Source organism: Dunckerocampus dactyliophorus, chromosome 20 (assembly GCF_027744805.1).
Source record: "Dunckerocampus dactyliophorus isolate RoL2022-P2 chromosome 20, RoL_Ddac_1.1, whole genome shotgun sequence".
In the NCBI taxonomy this organism is placed as follows: domain Eukaryota; kingdom Metazoa; phylum Chordata; class Actinopteri; order Syngnathiformes; family Syngnathidae; genus Dunckerocampus; species Dunckerocampus dactyliophorus.
The window spans coordinates 5,976,280-5,996,404 of NC_072838.1; the positions used below are offsets into that span (position 1 = coordinate 5,976,280).

General features: G+C 40.0%; 1 protein-coding gene across 4 annotated transcripts; it reads right to left on the bottom strand.

The window, feature by feature from the left end:
- Nucleotides 1–838: 838 nt before the first annotated feature.
- On the bottom strand, nt 839–19,008 carry gmeb1 (glucocorticoid modulatory element binding protein 1). 4 transcript variants are annotated; one of them, XM_054764454.1, is made up of 11 exons: nt 17,986–18,042; nt 17,744–17,899; nt 16,209–16,387; nt 11,905–11,957; nt 11,696–11,811; nt 8,501–8,604; nt 7,446–7,588; nt 5,255–5,377; nt 4,365–4,502; nt 4,105–4,227; nt 839–3,416 (listed from the first exon to the last, which is right to left on the bottom strand). In XM_054764454.1, the coding sequence occupies exons 3-11, from the start codon at nt 16,334–16,336 to the stop codon at nt 2,581–2,583; spliced, it is 1,764 nt and encodes a 587-aa protein (XP_054620429.1). In that variant the 5' UTR covers nt 16,337–16,387; nt 17,744–17,899; nt 17,986–18,042; the 3' UTR covers nt 839–2,580. The 4 variants fall into 4 exon arrangements, with proteins under 4 accessions (XP_054620429.1, XP_054620430.1, XP_054620431.1 ...); XM_054764455.1 differs by lacking the exons at nt 17,744–17,899; nt 17,986–18,042 and adding an exon at nt 18,888–19,008; XM_054764456.1 differs by lacking the exon at nt 17,744–17,899 and having other exon boundaries at nt 11,696–11,808; nt 17,986–18,116.
- Between the last annotated feature and the right edge of the window lie 1,117 nt (nt 19,009–20,125).

Genomic DNA, 20,125 nt, shown 5'->3' on the forward strand with positions numbered 1-20,125 from the left:
ACAGATGAGGGCCTTCAGCCATGAGGGATGCTACCTGCAACACCCCCACATAGCCATTTGCCATTTGACGCCCCTGCACAACCCGAAGCTCCATTGTTCCATTGAAGGATCATGATGGCGCCCCCTCCACTGTGCCGTGTGGAAAACATCTCAGGTGGAATCTCTTGCTTACTAAAATTTCTTTTTGTATCACTCCCATTTCTTCTTTTTGCATTGTGAAGCTCTACTTAGAACCTCCTTAAGAACTAACAGTGCAAAAAGCAGTGTAAATTCTTGCAATTGTTTAACCGGTCTTAAAATTTGGACCAGGAGTGTATTATACAAAGAAAAGCCTTTTTTTTTTTTAAATGTTATTATATAAATGTTTTTGCTGTATTTTCATATGTATTTATATTATGCATTTTTTAATGTAATTATTTAATTATTTTTTTCAACTAAGTTATAATTATTTATTAATTTGTAATTACATTAAATTACAACTTTTTGCATAACGTATGTACAATGAATACATGCATACTAATCAGAGTTTATTATTATGAATTAGTTGATTTTTGGTCATATTTTTACCTCCAAATATCCATCTCATTCACCCTATGTCAGCAATAATCTAGAAGTACTTGGTAAAAAAAGCAGAAAAGGTATACACACATACTGTGTGTGTGTATATACAGTGTATATATATATATATATATATACTGTATATATATATATATATATGGGTGTTCCCAGAATGTCACCCATGCAAATAGTGGGTTTACTGTTTAGTCAATGTGTATATCATATGGCCAGACTTTAGGGACCCCCTGCATAATGCAGCTCTAATAAAACACTGCTTCGGTTGAATTTAAACACACTGCTCTCTTTACTTTGGGAAAAAAAATGAGTCACAGCAAAACCAAAGAAGCACGCAACAACTTCAACATACTGTCCATAAAGTGTGCTCTGTAATTGGGACTTCAAACTAAAAGCAATAATGCACTCAAAAAGCTAGCAATAATAATTTCCGGCGTGTGTATAACAAATGGTGGCAACATGAGGGGAAATCTAAGAAACAACAAGTGGATCCACTTTAATGGGAAGAACACGGAGATGGGCAGATATTGGTGTCATGTACTTGCTTACATGCTTTTCCATGTCCTTGTCATTTTCCTACAAACACAATAGAAGCATAGATGTAAGTCATCAAGAGTATAACCCAAAGTGTAACAGACATGCTGTACTGGAGCATCAGATCAAGCATGTACAGAGACACCAAGAAGTACACATCTACCAGATTCCATTCATGTTATTTATTGACTTAAGGCTATGAAAATGATCAACAATTGCGCTCCAAAATTTTCAACCCGCGTTGCAAATGTACTAACGTTCATGACGACGCATTTACGAAACAGAATGGTGACTGTTGTGTTTGTTCAACCTCTGAAACCCTGGGCTTGAGAGGCTCGCTAGGACATTAGCAAAGTAAATCATATTCGACTGGACTTGGTCACTTTTCAAGACTTGGATGGTTATTGTAGATGAATAAATGGGAAATGTATATAGCTTTACTACAGGAGAAGAGTAAATGAAGCTGCTTGGTTAGCCAGTTTTTGTGGTACAGCAGGGGTGTCCAAAGTTTTTCCAGCGAGGGCCACGTCGTGAAAAATGAAAGGATGCAACTTTGCCACTTTGATATTTTTTAAAGCAACACATGTACTGTAGATATGCTAGGAAGTTATATATTAAAAAAAAAAAAAACAGCATCTGAGCTTTGTCATATATGTGTAAAAGTATATTATTAGTAGCAGCGTCACGCTTTGTTTTTTTCCCCATTTTTGTCTGTTTTCTTATTAAATTATCTTCGTAATTTTTCAACATTTTCCTCCACCTAACTTTCCAAAAATGACAACTTTATTTTTGTTTTGTCTGTTTCTCATAATATTACGGCCTTTAAAAAAAAAAAAAAAGAACATCTTTTTTCTTTCATATTTCAACTCTGTGCAACTAACTGTATGTTTTCTTCTCTTAATTATGACTTCATTCCCCTAATATTTTGACTTTATTCTCATAATATTATTATGCTTTTTACCATATAATTTTCCAAAACTTACAACTTAAAAAAAAAATGTCCTTTTTCTTTAGGATTTTAACATTATGCTACTAAAACGACAATTATTTGTCCTCATATTACATTATTCTCATAAAATAAAAAAAAATTCTCTTTAGATTATAACTTTATTCTTGTCAAATTACTGCTGTTTTTTTTTTTCCATTTTGCTGTTTTGTTTTTTTTGTTTTTTTTGTTAAATTATATTTTGGCTGCAGGCCAATAAAAAAAACAGTTGCGGGAACCCAGCCCACAATTTGGACACCCCTGCTTTGGCTTCCGATTCTTCTGTAGATGTGTAGCAAGTGTGTATTGATGCAAGCGTTGCGTAGCACCACACTGCCCCTCCCCCCGCTTTTAAAAGGTTCAACTGATTTTATGCAAACTAGTACAAGTGTATCAACTATGCAAATAGAATTTCCAATGAGGGTTGAATCATTCTGAGTGAGTCCTTGACACGTTTCCCATACCTACGCTGAATGCATACACGTGTCTTATTTGTCCTGAGTATTCTCTCCAAGCACCAAAATTTGCACTTCCGGTCCACTGGCATCCAACTCCACACCCTGAACCCCTTGCACCTGTGCAACTTGCATTTGATGCCGTGTCTCCTCCGCTTCTCCAATCGTGACCTCCATCGTCCTCTTGCCCATGAAGCCAGACTCGACTCCACCCGACTCCTCAGTCAAGTGCAGCTCCATGACTCCTATGTCTTCTTCTACTGGAGGCGGGTTGATCTCTATAACCGTGTGCTCCTGGCCGGCCTCCACCTCTTCCTGCATCAACTCCTGTTGCACCAGCATGGCACCGTCCACCACCTGGCCTTGCATGGGTATTGCCTCGCCACCCACAGTCTGTTGGCTGAGGTGTACCAGCTCTACAGGGCTCACCATTGTACCCAAGCGGCCGGAGTCTTGAACTGGGCTGGCGTCCACCAGCGTGAGGCCGGAAGAAGTGTGCAAGGCGATGCTGTCGGCTTTTCCGTCCCCGGTCACCATGTAGCGCGTGAAGAGCTGTGAGCCGGCGGGGAGCAGAGTGACCGTGTTGGATGACTGGGCCAGGGAGGTGATGGGTAAGTCGGCCACGGTGAACGGCTGACCCAGGGAGGACAATGAGATCGGGGACAGGATGGTGAACTGCGGCGGTGTCGCGGCAGTCTGATCGTTACAGCTGGAGGTCAGGAGGGTGGTGGTGGTGGTGGTGGTCATGGGCCTCTGCAAACGAGGTCGCTTTGTCTGACGCTTGGTGGCGGTGACAGTTTTGGCAGGCTTGGACAGAAGAGCTTGAACCTGTTGCTGCTTTCGCTGTTCTGCCAACTGCAAGTCCAGGTCTGCACAGAACAAACATTGGTCAGAAATTCACAAGCATTATGATGTACAGTAATCCATGGCCACATTGCGCTTCATGGGTTTTCAAAAATATATTCAATACTAAATTATGCCCCTAAAAATCCTGAATAAAAATATGGGCTACTGTTGTGCTAAAAAGCTAAAACTCAACTCTGAACCCCCAAAACCACTTCCTGTCTGCCTCCCCCACTCAACTCCTCTAACACATTTACAGCAACACACATGAGCATGAGTCTTATTTTTGTCTTGTATGTCTTATTTTCTCTTATGTCTACTACATTATTGAACAATGGGAGTGTAAAGACTATAGGGGTGTTATTTCATGTTTCGAGGGCTCTAATAGAAATAAATAAAAAGTATATTTAGAAGGTCGTAAACAGGTTTTCTATAATCTAACCACAAAAATATTCCATTTATAAATAAGGAATCCTACTTCGCAGAAATTCACATATCACGGTCGGGCCTGGGACCAATTAACCACGATAAAGGAGATGATAAAGGGATGACTGTGTATGTAAAATATTGACTTACTGATTAAATGTCATTTTTTGTATAATGTGCTGTATGAATAATTGGGTGCACAAGTTTGAATTTATTTGGGATTTTCTCTCATTTTCCCAAGGTCAAAGTGACACACGCAGGCTAAAAGACGTTGCGTTCATTACTCACTGCTGAGGATGCTGAGAATTTGCTCCTGGTTGGGATCAGTCTGTTGCCTCCTCTTCTCCAGCATCTTCTTGACAGAGTCCAGCAGTCCAAACACCTGACCAAGATTACTGAGCACTGCAATGTCTGCCAGAGAGGAGGTGGAATTAGTTGACTTGTTTTATCGTCCACCATCTCCCAAAAAACAGCTTGTTTCTCTACCATGTTACCCTGTTGTGATGGTTGGCATTTCTTGTACCCAGTTAAAAAAAACAAACACGTACCTGTGTCCTGTAAGACAGCCGACTCCTTTAGCACCGGCATACCGTTTAACAGATCCAGCAGCTCGCTGCTGATTTTGGCCACCACTTCTCCCAGCAAACCCACATCAGCAATTCCTATCCAGAAATTCAACGTATCCTCTGGGGAACACCACAAGAGTTACCATCTCAGGCTTTGGTGTGACTTTATACAGTAAATAGTAGGGTGTAACGGTACATGTTTTCCCAGTATGGAACATTTGGCTCAGTACTGAGTAAGGATGCTTGATATTGGATGACAGAAAGTAATGGAGAACCACCGGTGTACCTTATACTGTACCCAAAATGAATCAAACTGACCTCAGAACCGAGGTAAAATGGTAAACGGGCTTTTGTACCCTCCAGGTGCTGAGGGTGCTCTGACACTGTTACAGTGTACCTCATTGACCTACTGATGATGCAGCATCAGTAGCAACTGGGGGTTCAGTGTCTTGCCCAACGATATGTCAACATGGTCACGGGGGGACTGAAGCTCAAACCCGAGACCATAAGATTGGGAGACCACCACTCTACCACCTGAGCCATGCCGAGGTACGTACCGAACCTTGATTATGACGTACCGTTACAGCCCTAATACCCAGCATCTCACAAAAGGGAGCACATCCCTCCCATTTAAGCAAGCATCTTCAATATTTTCTTGTCAAGTGACAATAATACTGACATGAACCTTGGATATGTAGCTTAGAGCAGTCTGTGTACAGCTACTGTATATACAGTATGGTTCCCTTCCTCTGAAAATAACTTACTGTATATACTGTAATAGAAATGTGAGGCCTGCGCTCACTTTTGTGAGACACTGCACATTCCGCCTGTTTTAGGTATTTTGAAATATTGTCCGATACACGCTCGGGTACCTGTGAGTTCGTGACAGTCCTTGTTTCCACATTCCACTGAACTCGAAACCCAGTCCGCCTTGTCGACTGGCTTCTCTGTGGTATTGTCACCTCCAGTCTGGGCATCCTCCAAGGACTCCTGAGCTGCAATGGTTAGGCAAGAAAACTTTTTCATAGTCACCGAAACAAGTTCAATGGACTTATTTGTCGAAGCACATGTTTATGTCCAGTAGTGTTTGAGGATTTCACCTTTATTCGCTGTACCACAATGGATGGAACATTTTTCAAGTGAGCAAAAGTACTGGAACATGTGACTAACAGGTGTGTTTTGTTGCCCAGGTGTGTCCTATCACAATACTTATTTGATCAATAAATAGAACAGCATGTCTACACTCAGTTTCAGACTGGGTAGGAGAGGTTTTGCCTGTGTAGACTGGATTTAGAGGTGTAAACAACATGAAAACCAGAAGGCTGTCCATAGGGTGAAAAACCATAACCATAAGACCATAAAATAACTGAGTGACATCACCAACAACCTGCAGAAGGCAGGACTGTAGGTATCACTATCTATCATTCCGACAATTGGGTGCCATTTCAGCATTGTAATAAAAAAAAAAAATAATTCTGATGAAAGACGGGAGTCTAATCTTTCTTTTGGTAGGTTCCATGTTTATATAGCCATAGAACACAATATTCTGTATGCCTTGAAAGTGTTCAAGTATCTTCTTGTTCACGAGTGAGGGAAGGTTGGAGCGTGAGGTCGATAGGCGGATCGGCGCAGCGTCTGCAGTCATGCGGTCGCTGTACCGGACCGTCGTGGTGAAGACAGAGCTGAGCCGAAAGGCAAAGCTCTCAATTTACCGGTCAATCTATGTTCCCACCCTCACCTATGGTCATGAGCTTTGGGTCGTGACCGAAAGAACAAGATTGCGGATAAAAGCGGCTGAAATGAGTTTCCTCTGTAGGGTGGCTGGACTCACCCTAAGAGAGGAGCTCAGTCATCCAGGAGGGGCTCAGATTAGAGCCGCTGCTCCTTCACATCGAGAGGAGCCAGTTGAGGTGGCTCGGACTAGTCCGGACGCCTCCCTGCGGGAGAAGGCCCCGGGGCAGACCTCGGACACGCTGGAGGGATTATGTCTCACAGCTGGCCTGGGAACCCCTTGGTGTCCTCCCGATGGAGCTGGAGGAGGTGGCCGGGGACCGGGAAGCCTGGGCTTCCCTACTGAGACTTCAGCCCCCTGCAGCCCGGATAAGCGGAGGGAAATGGATGGATGGATGGATGGATGGATGGATTGGATGGGCCTTGAAAGATCAGTCAAAATCGTCTAAAATGGCTGGTACTGGAGGGGTTGTCTTTCGAAAAAATGGCCGATTGAATGAGTTAATGTATGTTATGAATGTGTTAATGTGCTCTAATGAGGCACACAAGCTGCTCATCCCTGGACCAGCCAATGTCCTCTTTTGGACAGTAAAACTTATTGATTCCATTCTTATGCCTACATTTCACTCTAATCCAAGAGTCTCAAACTCACGGCCCACAGGCCATTTGTGGGCTACGACTTGACATGGCCCGCAAGATCTGAGCTACGCTACTGTTACTCATCAAAAACAGGAGACAGAACACTACCTACAATCGCGGTGCTAACACACACACACAAAATAACAGCACAACATGTAACAGCTAAGTAAACACACGTAGGTCAATTACTACTAAGGGGAATAATTAACAACTCTAAATACATCAATTCAGCAACTTTTTACAAATCAAGTATCACAATGCATGCTGGGAGCCAGTATCACAAGAGTTGTGACAAAATGTCGATATATCCAACTATAGCGATATTAAACCCCACTATGGATTATTGCTGTGTATCGTTTTTTCTTATTATTATTACAATATAGCCGCTATAAACTTCTATCACTGTTCCTTCTCAGTGACTCGAGTGAGCATTTTACACGTCATCTAGGAGGAGCTCTTCACCAGAGTGGCAGAAATTGAGCGAAAACCACAAAAGAAGAAGAAATAAAAGCAGAAGAAAAAATAAACAAATGGCACGTAATACACCGGTGATGAATGGAAAGACATGCCAGCATAGTTCAAATCAAAAGTGTGGACTCACTTTGACTGTTGTAGCGTGGACGACATGATAAACATGCAAGCAAAATTCTTGAAAAGTCCATACGCAGACATTACACAAGACATCATACTTACCCTGAGACGATATCGTGAGTCCACTGCCGTCAGGTGGGAACCGTGTGTTGTTGATTAGGAGGTCGAACTTGGTGCTACGACAAGTGTTTGTACACAATGTACTGTGTTGATAGAAGTCAAGCTGGCCTGAATCCATTATTTTTCTGGAGGGAGTGGAGAAAACTATTAAGATGACATTGAACAGGTTTCAATGATAGGTATGTTGATCTGGTACACCACAACCGTAAAAAGGAGGACATAACGCATCTTCTTCACGTACAAAGATGGAGTTGATGAATTTCGAGTCTCTAATTAAGCTCGCGTGCACGTGTGCAGTAATTATCACAATTATCAACCTGTTTTTTTGGGGTTTTTTTAAATCGTTTGATAAATGGATTTATCCATTATCGTGACAGGCCTCGTGACGATACAGTCCCTTGCCACGTCACGCTTCCAATTTTGCAGCTTTACTCTATCATGGTTTTTCAAAAATACATTAATTAATACATCATGCTGTTTCGTGGTTAAATACGGCCTACTATTAGTAAAAAAATATGCATATTAAAGCAAATTGTACGTATTTTTCGCCTGAATGAAGCATTTTCAAGGACAAAAATGGCTAAATGAAGTAAAATACAAATATAAGGCATTCGGAAAACGCATTCAAAGGCGTTGTGATGATATGTAGTATCCTACACTGGTCAGTAAGTGTCAGTAATGCTACACTAATTAGACAAGTACTGTACAGAACAGGAATTTAAAAGAGAACAAGGAACTCTCCCAACACTAACATACAGTATGTAAGTCAATATTATGACTTATTTTCTCTTATGTCTACTCTGTTGTGTAATGGCAGTGTAAAGGTGACTATTGGGTTGTTACTTTATGTTTACAGGGCTCTAATAATTGTAAAAACACCAGTAACACCAGTTTTCTATGCTCTAACTACCAAAATATTGCATTTATAAATAAGGAATCGTAATTGGCGAAAATTCACTAATTACAGTCGAGATAAATGAGGGATTACTATAGTGTTGTTATGACGATTATAGTGAAGTTTACAAAACACAGCTCACCTTAACATGACTCCACCCATCCGAATTGCTCGTTTCCAGTCTTTAAGCGTGGCCTTTCCGGAAATATGTACAAATTGCTTTGGACTGATCAGCTGGTCTTCATACTAAGGATGAGAGTGTTGGTAAGGTTAGGTACCCATGATTAGTTTGCTTCATGACAGAGGATAAACAACAGACAAATATTTGGGACAGAGAGGTTTAGGATTTTGCCTTCATACACTACATCAATGGATTTGAAATACGACAATAATAGAATTAACTTGGATGGAGTAAGTAAGAGTGTGTATGAGCGTGCGCATAGGGGTGTGTTTGTGCGTAGGAGTGTTTATGTGCGTGTGTGTGGGTGCGTAGGAGTGTGTATGTGCGTGCGTGTGTGTATTTTTATTTATTTATTTATTTTAGTTATTTATTGGGGGGGGGGGGGGGGGGGGGGCATACAGGGGTTTGCTCCGTGGGGTCAGGTGCTGGGCGATACATCTCTGCCGCCCGTGCCTCCGCCGGGTGGGTGGAGGGTGTGCCTCCTGCATCCCTTGGCGGGGCGGCCCTGTGTCGGGGGTCGGGCGGGGGTTGGCCCGGGGCGGGCCGGGCTCCGCTCCCTGGGGGTGGGGGTGGCGGTGGGGGGGAATTGGCGCTTCCGGCGCGGGCGGGCTTCTTTCCGGCTGTGGAGGCGTCTCTGGGCCTGCCGGTTTGTGGCCCCCGGTACCCGTCTGCCTTTGTGGGGTGTGATCTCTCGCTGGTCTCAGGGGTTGGCAGTCCTCCGGCCCGCTGGCGCCCTGTCCTTGGCTGGGATTGCCTCTCTTCGGCCCCTTACTGGTCTTCCCGGGGGGGGGGCTCTCTGGGCTGGCTCTTGGGGCACTGATCTTTGTGCTGCCTGCCCCTATGGGCCTGGTGGCCTTCTGGCGGCCGGGGCCCGGCCTTGCTATTTGGGGCGGGGCTCTCTGGGAGGTGGAAGGCGGCCCCTTTCCTTTCATGCACTCTCAGTGACAATCACACGCCCACACATTCCTGCACCTTTATATATATATATGAAGTCTTCCTTACATACAGAGATACCTGTACATGTGCACACTCACAGTACATACGTACTTCCCCACATTACTCACTGAGTTATCCAGGGTGTTATTATGTTGTTGGTTTTATTACAGCGACGGTGATTTCAGCAGTATGACTATATATATATATATATGTGTGTATGTGCGGTATATATGTGTATATATATATATATATATGTATATATATGTATATATATATGTATGTATGTGTATGTATGTATATATGTGTGTATATGTATATTTTTTTTTTACAATGATGTGCATTACAGTAACTTTGATTCTATTCACTATCATGGATAATCATTTCATTACTACAGTTATGTGTGACTGTTTCAATGCGGTATTATCATGGTGATCACTATCATAATTCATCATTTCATGACTGCTATTGTGTGCGACTGTTTCAATGCAGTATTGTCATTGTGATCACTGCAGTATTGTCATTGTGATCACCCCCCCCCCCCCCGTTTCCTTTTCTCTTCTTCTCTGTCCCCTCCTGCTCCGGTCCGGGCGCTCCAAATTTGCTTTATAACAAGCATCAAGGTCGAATAAATTTTGTATGACAGGGGAAGTGTATATCACACTTCTCTCTGGCAGAGTAAATCTGTTGAGCACTTGACGGCATTTAGGTATACAATTCTATCTGCTTTAAAGGCTGGACAGGACAGGGGGAAAAAAAAAAAAAAAAAGAATTAACTTGGATGAAAATCCAGTGAGAGCATGAAATCTGGAACCCATGGACATGACACATCAAAGACGAGATGCTTTTGCCAGGCAATCCTTGAGTTGGACCTCATTTTCGGGTGATGCTGCCTTCCCTTGTCTTCATTGAGTGTAATGTCCTACTTACTGAGCATGCTCTACTGAGCTGAGATCTGGCTGCTCACTTGATCATGACGAAATCTATTCACGTGGCTTCAAAATGTCTTGATTTCTTTTTGCAGTAACTTGCAGCAAGATAACGGCAGCGGATAAGAGTAGAATGCTTTCCTTGGTACATGAAGAAACATTTCATTCATTAATTTTTCATCTATTTATTCTCTACTTTTTCCTTCTTATTCAACCTTATTTTTTGTCCACTAACTCCTCCCACTTTTCTCCACTGATTCAAACCAACCCAATGTCAAAATGCTCAGCTCATATCTATTTTTAAAAAAAACACACATTTACTGTAATTTAATATTTTCTGTGCCAATTGTCCCATTGAAAATGAATGAGCAATTAACGTATTTTCATGGTTTGGCTGGTACAGCGACTTACACTCCAGAGCAACTTATGTACAAGTAGTTTGTTTTCACACTGACAGCCACAAGAGGGCGCTCTAGGCTTGTGTGCCAGTATATGCTACTCCTATCACTCCTGTACCACTGAAAATTTACAATGTAAACATCAGCTTATAAAGACAACTGAGAAAGCTGGAACATACGATGGAAAGTAAATATTCTACCGAGAATAAATGTTGCAATTTTACGAGAACAAACTCATAATATTATGAGGAAAAATATTGTCATTTTATTAACATAGATTCGTTGTAATATTATGAGAAACAAAACAAAATAAAGTTGTAGGTATTGGAAAATTAGGTTGGGGAAAAAGTTATAATACTATGGAAATAAAGTCATAATAATACAAGAAGAAAATTTACGAAGATTATTTAAGAAGAAAGTTGAATTTTTGGAAAATAAGCAGAAAAAACCCACAGCAAAAATGGGGAATTAATTAAAATTAGGGTTGGGGAAAACGTTATAATATTATTGGAATAAAGTTAAAATATTATGGGAAATAAAGTACGAAGACTATTATAAGAAGAAAGTTGAAATATTTGGAAAATTTAAAAAATATAATAGCAAAAATGGTACATTTTTATACTAATAAAAGGCTTTTTCACCTATATGACAAAGCTGAGATGCATTTGTTTCTTGAAGTATACAGTATATAACTTCTTAGCATATCTACAAGTGTTGCTTTACAAAATATCAAAGTAGCAGAGTTGCAGCCTGTCATTTTTCACCTCCCGCTGGAAAACGTTTGGACACTCTGTACCCAACCGTGATTATAGCGTACTGTTACACTTCTACAACACAGTATTGCGGAACATGGTTGTTTTAAACACCCTGGTGCACGTGTACATGACAATACTAACCTTCACGCATTTTACGTTGATTCCTGGGCAAACAAATTTCTTGACAAGCAGCATTGCTTTACTGTCTCCACATGTTATCGGACAGCCAAGTTCCACATCTCCTCCGTCGGTCTCTTCTATGAGAATGGAAAGATACACGTGAAACATGAACACAGTGATGGGGACAATTTGGTGAAGGGTCTTTGGCTCTGTAAATGTGACTCTCTCACCGGGATGTGCTTCATCAGCCATGACAGATGCATCCGTTTCAACAGGCTCGTCTCTGAAATGAAAGCGCATTGGGTGAACGTTTGCATTCCCTGTTGTCAAATTGTTTAGAGATGCGAAAATATTCTCAAAACCTACAGTTGTTTGTTTTTTGTTTATTTTACAAATACAAATTTGAAAAGCATGGCGTACAATATTTACTTTGATACCCCTAAACAAAATCCAGTGCAACCAGTGGTGTGTAATCAGGGCCAGCAAGGCCTTCTCTGCTGGCCTAAACACTGCCAGAAGCCCTGACCTACATTTAGAACTTCTATGAAATTATATGAATTTATTCACAACAGTTTATTATCTTCATTTAGTTGCGTGTTTCTTGGCTGCACTGCTTTCCAGTAGCGTACGTGTATGTCAGATGTTTTTGTTGAATCAGATTTCAGCTTCTATGTGCTGCCATGTCAGTGTAATCTGCCCAGGGCCTTCAGAATCAGGAGTGCTGGCGGATGTCACATACACATCATTAGCAATGGGAATGTTTCTTCAAACAAACAGATTCGGATTCGTCTGGCCTACAATAATGTCAGAATGTTACCGTCCTCTGATTGGTCAATCAGAGCAAAACTGTTTGACAAGCCAAGTTGACATCTCTGGTGAGTAGATGTATTTTATTTTAAAAGTTTGATGTGTTTGTCATGTTGTTAGATAATTATTGATTCTGAACTGCTCCAGATGGTGTTGTAATGTCCAGGTTTGGAGTTGTCTGAACCCTTTATCACCGAGCCGTTGTGTTCACGTGCCTTCCATTTGCCAACTTTACAAGCACCGCTAATCACCAGTGGAAGTTACTAATGCGTGAAAGTGTTAAGGGGTGCTTTGGAAGTTATATATAGTGTTAAAGTTAAGTGTATTTGTAAGTGCTGTATGGCGCATTGGGTAACAACGACAGCGCTTGGCACAGGGTACAGCAATTATCTATTATTATCATTACCATTTATATACAGTTTTTAACAATGCTGGTCCTTACAGTGTCTGCTGAGAAAGATCCTGTCCGGTTAAGTCCCCACTGAAGGCAGAAGTACCAAAGGCACCGCCCACCACTCTAACCAATTTCTTTCCGATGCCACCGAATTAGTAATGAGTCCACCTTTCTGTCATCTAATCGCAGTAGAGATTAGTTGAGGTTAGTTCAGGGGTGTCCAAACTTTGTCCATCGCAAAATCGCAACATGGATCAATCTCAGCGTTATGATGTATGTGAAAAAGTGTATTATTAATATGAAGACCTTTTTCTGCTGAAATTAAATGTGGCAGCGAGCTCAACACAGACACCACCTTGGTGTTTTGCTAGGAGTTATTTCTTGAATTCAATTGTGTTTATCACCTTCTTCATCAAAATGCTGTCACTTGCAACTTTTTTTGGCTCCATTTTGGGTTATTTTGCAGCCGTGATCAAGAGAAAAGCAAAGACTAGCGGTGAGAAACACTAATGAATTCAAGAAATACCTCATGGCAAAACAAGGAAGGTGGTGTCCGTGTTGAGCTTGCTGCCACATGGTGTCTTTGGCAACAATCACGTCTTCAATGAAGGTAAAAGTAACTTTAAGTGCTCATCTATCCCTTTCATTCATCATTTATGTGTATTTGTATGCATTTTTGGCTTTCTGGAACGGATTCATTGGATTTATATTATTACTTATAGGAAACTTGGGTTAGAGTATGTTTTGGTTAGAGCTGGACCTTCTGAAACGGATTAAAAACGCTAACCAAGGTTCCACTCTATCAGCGTTTTGACAGTTTCATTGCGTAAGTCATCATTACGATAAGAAGAGGGGCTGGTACTTTTGTATGTACAAAACTTGATTGGCCATTGTGCCACAGCAGACAGGGTAAACAGTTGTCAACTGGTGTCGAGTGAGGTGTCAGTCAAAAAGTCAAAGTTCAGAGTTGTTTCGTTAGCACGGTGTGACTAATGCATGCATGGTGACCAAATTTCTGATGAATAATATGTGTAACAAGTGCACAGCTGATGAAATGATGAACAGGTGCAGCAGTGGTCAGTGTGTCTTTATGGATGTAAGGTATTTATTTACATTTACTCAGTCATTGCTTTTATCTGCTGTTGGAATACTGTGAGGCTTCCAAGGTGAACTGTATTCATGTTTACGTTTGCAACTGGCCCAACATGAGTGTTTACCAAACCTGCCGTTCTGATTGCATCCTGGAATGCTGTGCTCCAGTTGAATCCCAATGAACTAAGCTTTCCAGTGACGTGTAGCATGTGTAAGCATGCAAATGGGGGCGGCATAAAACCCTGTCCTTGTCATGAAAAACAACACAGAACAACACAGATCGGAATGGCAAGAGCTTGTATTAAGGCAGTGGTTCTCAATCCCCACTGCGGGACAGAAATGTTTTCGCACCCCCACCGATTTGAGAACCTGATAATATCTTTTTATTTATCTGTACTGTACAGACTGAAGTCAAAACTGAAACCAGCGAAATGCAACAAAATGGAAAGCAGTGAAGCATACAAGCGTATTCAAGAGTCGCATTGCATGCTGAGTGCGACAAATTCAGAGTCTTCCCTGCCTCTCACCGCACCCTCCCCCAGGGGGGCCCGCCCCACTATTTGAGAAGCACTGTATTAATGCCCCCCAAGAACATCAAGTTCATTTACTTTTAATTCTGTAACATTTCTGTCTAACAGGTCTACATGCCGTTATTTCGACACGTCTTTGCTTTGACTATGTGGATTATTTAGGAGTCTCTCATGCTTTCTATTCTGAAAGTTTTAGAAATGTAACTGCACGGTGCGCCCCAAATGAAACTAAAGCAGCGCAATCGCACTAGAGTTGGCTATGCTGCTGCATGTGCGCTGGTGTTTGTGTCATTAGGGCTGCAACTCATGATTATTTTCTTTGTCGATTAAATCGGGTTATCCTTTCGGCCTATGGTGTCCAAACTTTTTTCCAGCGAGGGCCACACAGTGAAAAATGAAAGGATGCAATTTTGCCACTTTGATATTTTGTACAAGATATGTTAAGAAGTCATACCGTTGTCCCTTTATTGTGATGAAATAGTTCCAGACCCGTTTGCGATATGTGAATTTCCGCCAAGTAGGATTCAATATTAATATATGGAATATTTTCGTAGTTAGAGCAAAGAAAATGTGTTTATGACTTTATAAATATGATTTTTACTGTTATGAAAGCCCTGTACACATGAACTAACACCCCTGTAGTCACCTTTACACTCCCATTATTCTTTGTTTACACCACATTGCACAACTGTCTGCGGGATCACTGCAGGGACATAAGAGACGGACACCGCTTTCAACATAGCATGCTACCATAGCATGCTAACTAGTTAGCCTCCAATGTGTTTATTCTAAGCATAAGAAAGAATTTCAAACACAGTGGGCAAGAAGGACAAAATAAGAAGCCATAAAGTTACCACTACCACACAGAATGGGAGGAGAACCTTTTTTCACTATGTCATGTCGGACATGCCATGGCTGACTACATGCAGTGTGATTATGTCATAGCTCATTAATGCAGTGCTTCTCAAATAGTGGGGCGGGCCCCACCGGGGGGTCGCGGTGAACTGCGGGGTTGGACGTGAGCGGCAGAGAGTACTTTCAATGTTAGTGCAGACCTGCCAACATGTACAACTTTATTGTACTCAACCTGCAATTAGACTCTTGAATACGCTTGTATGCTTCACAGCTCTCAATTTTGTTGCATTTTGCTGGTTTCATTTTCGAGTTCAGTCGGAACAGTGCAGATAAATAAATAAATATTATTAGTTTCTCAACAGTATTTCAGCGACAATTTTATTAATTCATTCATTTTTGAAAAACTGCAATGTAGCGAGGGACGACTGTGTATGTTTAAAAAAAAACATGATATAGGCGAAAAACTGTATTGTTAGTCTTTGCTCTTTTCCCATTTTTTCCCCCGTTGTTTGACAGTTGACAGTATTTTTCTTCGTAGTAGTACTATGTGTTTATTCTCTTAAAATTGCAACTTTTTTTCTGTTTCGAATATGACTAGTTTGGCTGTATATAATATCAAAATAGTTGTTGATTAATTGGATCATCAATTAATCATCGATTCATTGATTAATTGTTGCAGGTCTAGTGTCAATGTCCCCCTACCCACCATCCCAAAGCTGTAAACCTAGGGAAAGGCCCGGCATGCATTCTGTAGCATTCAGTCACTTTTGCTGGTCTGCAAGAATGTTGTCACCCAAACGCACAACTTTTGGAAAAAAGTCATAGCTAAAAGTGCCTGACTGTAACAGGTACTTACCCAGCAGTAAGGGACTGGAGATGGAGAATGACTTGGGTTTTATTCAGATCGTCAGCGTCACTTCCATTCTCCGTCTTCACCACCACCACCTGCCCCGTGGACACGCTCACATCCTCAGTGGTTGCCATCCCACTGATGTGCTGCTATGGGCATTGATATACTACAAGCCTTTCATGTTCCTAAAAAAATGGATTTAAAACAAACAATTAATCTTGCAAGCCTAAAGAAAACATTCTATTGCTGATGTAAACAGCACATTTGTTTTGCAGCCATTATATAATAACGCTGACTATACAGGTAAACCTTGAATAGTTCAATGCAGGGGTGTCCAAAGTGCAGTCCAGGGACAATTTGCGGCCCACGACTGTTTTTTATTAGCCCGCAGCAAATTCTAAAAATATAACTTAACGAAAAAAACTAAATCAGCAGTAATTTTACAAGAATAAAGTCAAAATATTAAGAGAAAAAAGTTGTAATCTAACGAGAAAAACTCGTAATTTTATGAGAATAACGTTGTAATATTGTGAGGAAAAATAATGGAATTTTAGTAGCATAAAGTTGAAATATTAAAGAAAAAAAGCTGTTTTTAAAAGTTGTTATATGAGAAACAAACAACAATGAATAAAGATGTAATTTTTGAAAATTAAATTAAATTAAAAATTGGGAAATTTTACTAGAATAAAGTCAAAATATTATGGGAACGAAGTCATCATACAAGAAAAAAATTACAACAAGAAAGTTCAAAAAAAATAACAGCAGAAATTGAAAAAAAAATGCTAGACTTTTACAAGAACAAAGTCAAAATATTAAAATAGAAAAGTTGTATTCTAATGAGAACAAAAGTTGCAATTGGAAAAATAATGTCATTTTAGTAGCATAGAATTATATATATATATATATTTTTTTTTTTTAAGTCAAACTAGTAATATTTGAAAAATTTGGTTGATGAAAAGTTATATTATGGGAATAATGTCAAAATATTATTGGAATAAAATTATAATATTACAAAAAAATGTACAATGATTGTTTAAAAAGAAAGTTGCAATCTTTGGAAAAAAAACAGCAAAAATAAAAAAATAAAAAAAGAGAGAGAGATAGTTGATACTAATAATTAGTTGATACTAATAATAGACTTTTTGATATATACCACAGAGCTGAGATGCAGTTTTTTCTTGAAATATATATAACTTCTTAGCATAGCTTTCCAAAATATCAAAGTTGCCCTTGCATCCTTTCAATTTTCATTATGTGGCCCTTTAAAAAGTTTGGACATCCCTGCTTTAGTGTATTATATTTTGTCGACCTCACGTTTGGTAACGTTTGAAAACTATTCCATCCACTTGGTTCAAACGAACCAGTCGTAGCTGCCAGAATCGGGCACAGTACTCACTGGGAGTGTTTAAATATGGAAGCCATTACGACAAACACAATGACTCCATAATATTTGCTAAAATGGTCCAACCGAGACTACCGAATCCTTCCTAAGGCGGCCGTTACCTCGTGACCGTTACGTGCTACTTATCTATGATACGTACGTCCTTCCGTAACGCCGCATTTTAACGCTCCGCTCCCCCCTGAAGTGACGTCTCCCCGTGCGGCGCCACGCACAGCGGACAAGCAGGCGACGCAGCCCTCCATTTTGTTAAAAAAAAACACACACACACAAACACTCACAAATCCCGATTCACACACTTCAAACGTGCCGTACACACAGTAAAACGTGTTAGTAACTTACAACCACGTATATATTTTTTATATTTAACAGCTCTATCCTTACCGAATGAGTAGAATTGCATCCCAAGGTTCTAAGATGGTGCGCATGCGCTGTCGACGAAAGTAGGAATACTTCCGGCATAAGCAGACCCACTTGTCACGCACACAAAAACTTTCAAGTCCACCACTGTAAATGCTCATTTGATACCCTAATAAACTCTAAAAAATACAACTTCAAGGCCTATTCTGGAGGGGAAATATATGTTAGGGCGGAAATTTCATTATTTTCACTTATCATGCAGCCCTGGTCTTAAGTTTGGTGGCGGTGAGCGAGCCAAATTTTATTGTATCGATACCGAAGGTGGCGCGAGGATCGGATTGATATTACTGTGACGATATTGATATATTTCAATTATCTTCTATGTTTATTTTAAAAAAATATATGTGTGTTTCATTGTTGTGTTGTTGATATTGTTACATATTTGATATTCTTATAGTTATATATTTTCATTTTGCTTATAAAGTGTGGTACTAAGTTGTTGAAAATGTGAGGGCTTTGAACATGGTATTATATTATTGTATTTATATTTTATTTTATATATATATATATGTTGTTTGCCTACAATTCTGTTTTGCATTTTGACTATAATCATCAAGAAATGAAAGGCAAAATCACCATACACTACGCTGGCTCGCTCCTCCCCATCCCGCCCATCCTGCTAGCTTGACTTTGGCGGTCTCCTCCAATTTCCAATCAACATTTGCAATAAACGTGACAGTTGTAATTATTAGATGAGATTCAGTCCAATAACCTCTTTTTCTTTCTTTAAGTACCATTGTTCATTTGCAACAGAGGAAGATAACAAGCTACTGTAAATGCATAGAAGCACAATCCAGGTTGAAGTCCTAAATATACCTCATGCACTTATTAAATGCAAATAAAGTATAAAATGTATAGCTACTCACCTCCAATGAATGATAATGAAAGGTGATTGATAGAATTGGAGTCACGGTCCAGCCCTGGGGTGTCCAAAGTGCAGCCTGGGGGGCTCAATTGCGTCCTGAGGCTGTTTTTTTATTGGCCTGTGGCACATTCTAAAAATATAACTTAACAAGAAAACCTAAAAAACAACAAATCCAACAACAGCACAAAAATGGGAAGGTCTGCAGTCATTTTACAAGAATAAAGTCAACATGTGAAGACAAAAAAGTTGTCATCTAATGAGAATTTCTTTAAAAAACACATCATTTTAGTATAGTAAAGTTGAGTAATTAAAGAAAGACACTGTTTTTGAAAGTCTGAATATTCTGAAAAAACAAGCAAAACAATGACAAAGGTAAAGTTGTAATTTTTTCAAAAATATCAGGCAAATAAAGTTATAATAATGAGAAGAACATTTACAAGAAGAAAGTTGAAATAGTTGGAAAATGAAACAAACAACAACAAAAATGGAAAAAAAACAGCTTTAATTTTATGAGAATAAAGTTCAAATATCAGGAGAAAAAAGTCAGATTCTAGCGAGAAAAAAAATCATAATTTTACGAGAATAAACTTGTTATGTGGAAAAATAATGCCATTTTAGTAGCATAGGGTTGAAATGTGAGAAGTTGTAATATGAGAAAAAAAAATTAAGTTGTAATTTTTGGAAAATTAGGTTGGGGAAAAAGTCATAATATTATGGGAATAAAGTCATAATAATACGAGAAGGAAATGTACAAATATTATTTAAGAAGACCGTAGAATTTTTTGGAAGATTATCAGAAAAACCCAACAGCAAAAATGGGGAAAAAAGAGCGAAGTTGATATCAATCATATGCATTTTCACCTATATGACAAAGCTGAAATGCAGCTTTTTCGTGAAATATATACAGTATAACCTCTTAGCATATACAAAAGATTTACCATCATAATGAACTTGTGTCACTGCAAGTTCTGAGGCTGGATTCTAACAAAATTGACTGTCGAAGCTAATGCTAATGTCACTACACAAACTGTACCGGAAACGCGATCAGTTCTACGCATGTGCGAGACCTGCGCCACTTCCTCCATTTGCAAATTTTCACCACAGCGCATCTGCGACGTCACGTGCTGTGGTATTTATTATTATTTTTTGGATGTATGAACATAAATAGTGGGCGGTACGTGGCCTAGTGGTTAGCATGTTGGCCACACAGTCAGGAGATTGGGATTGAGATTGTACTCT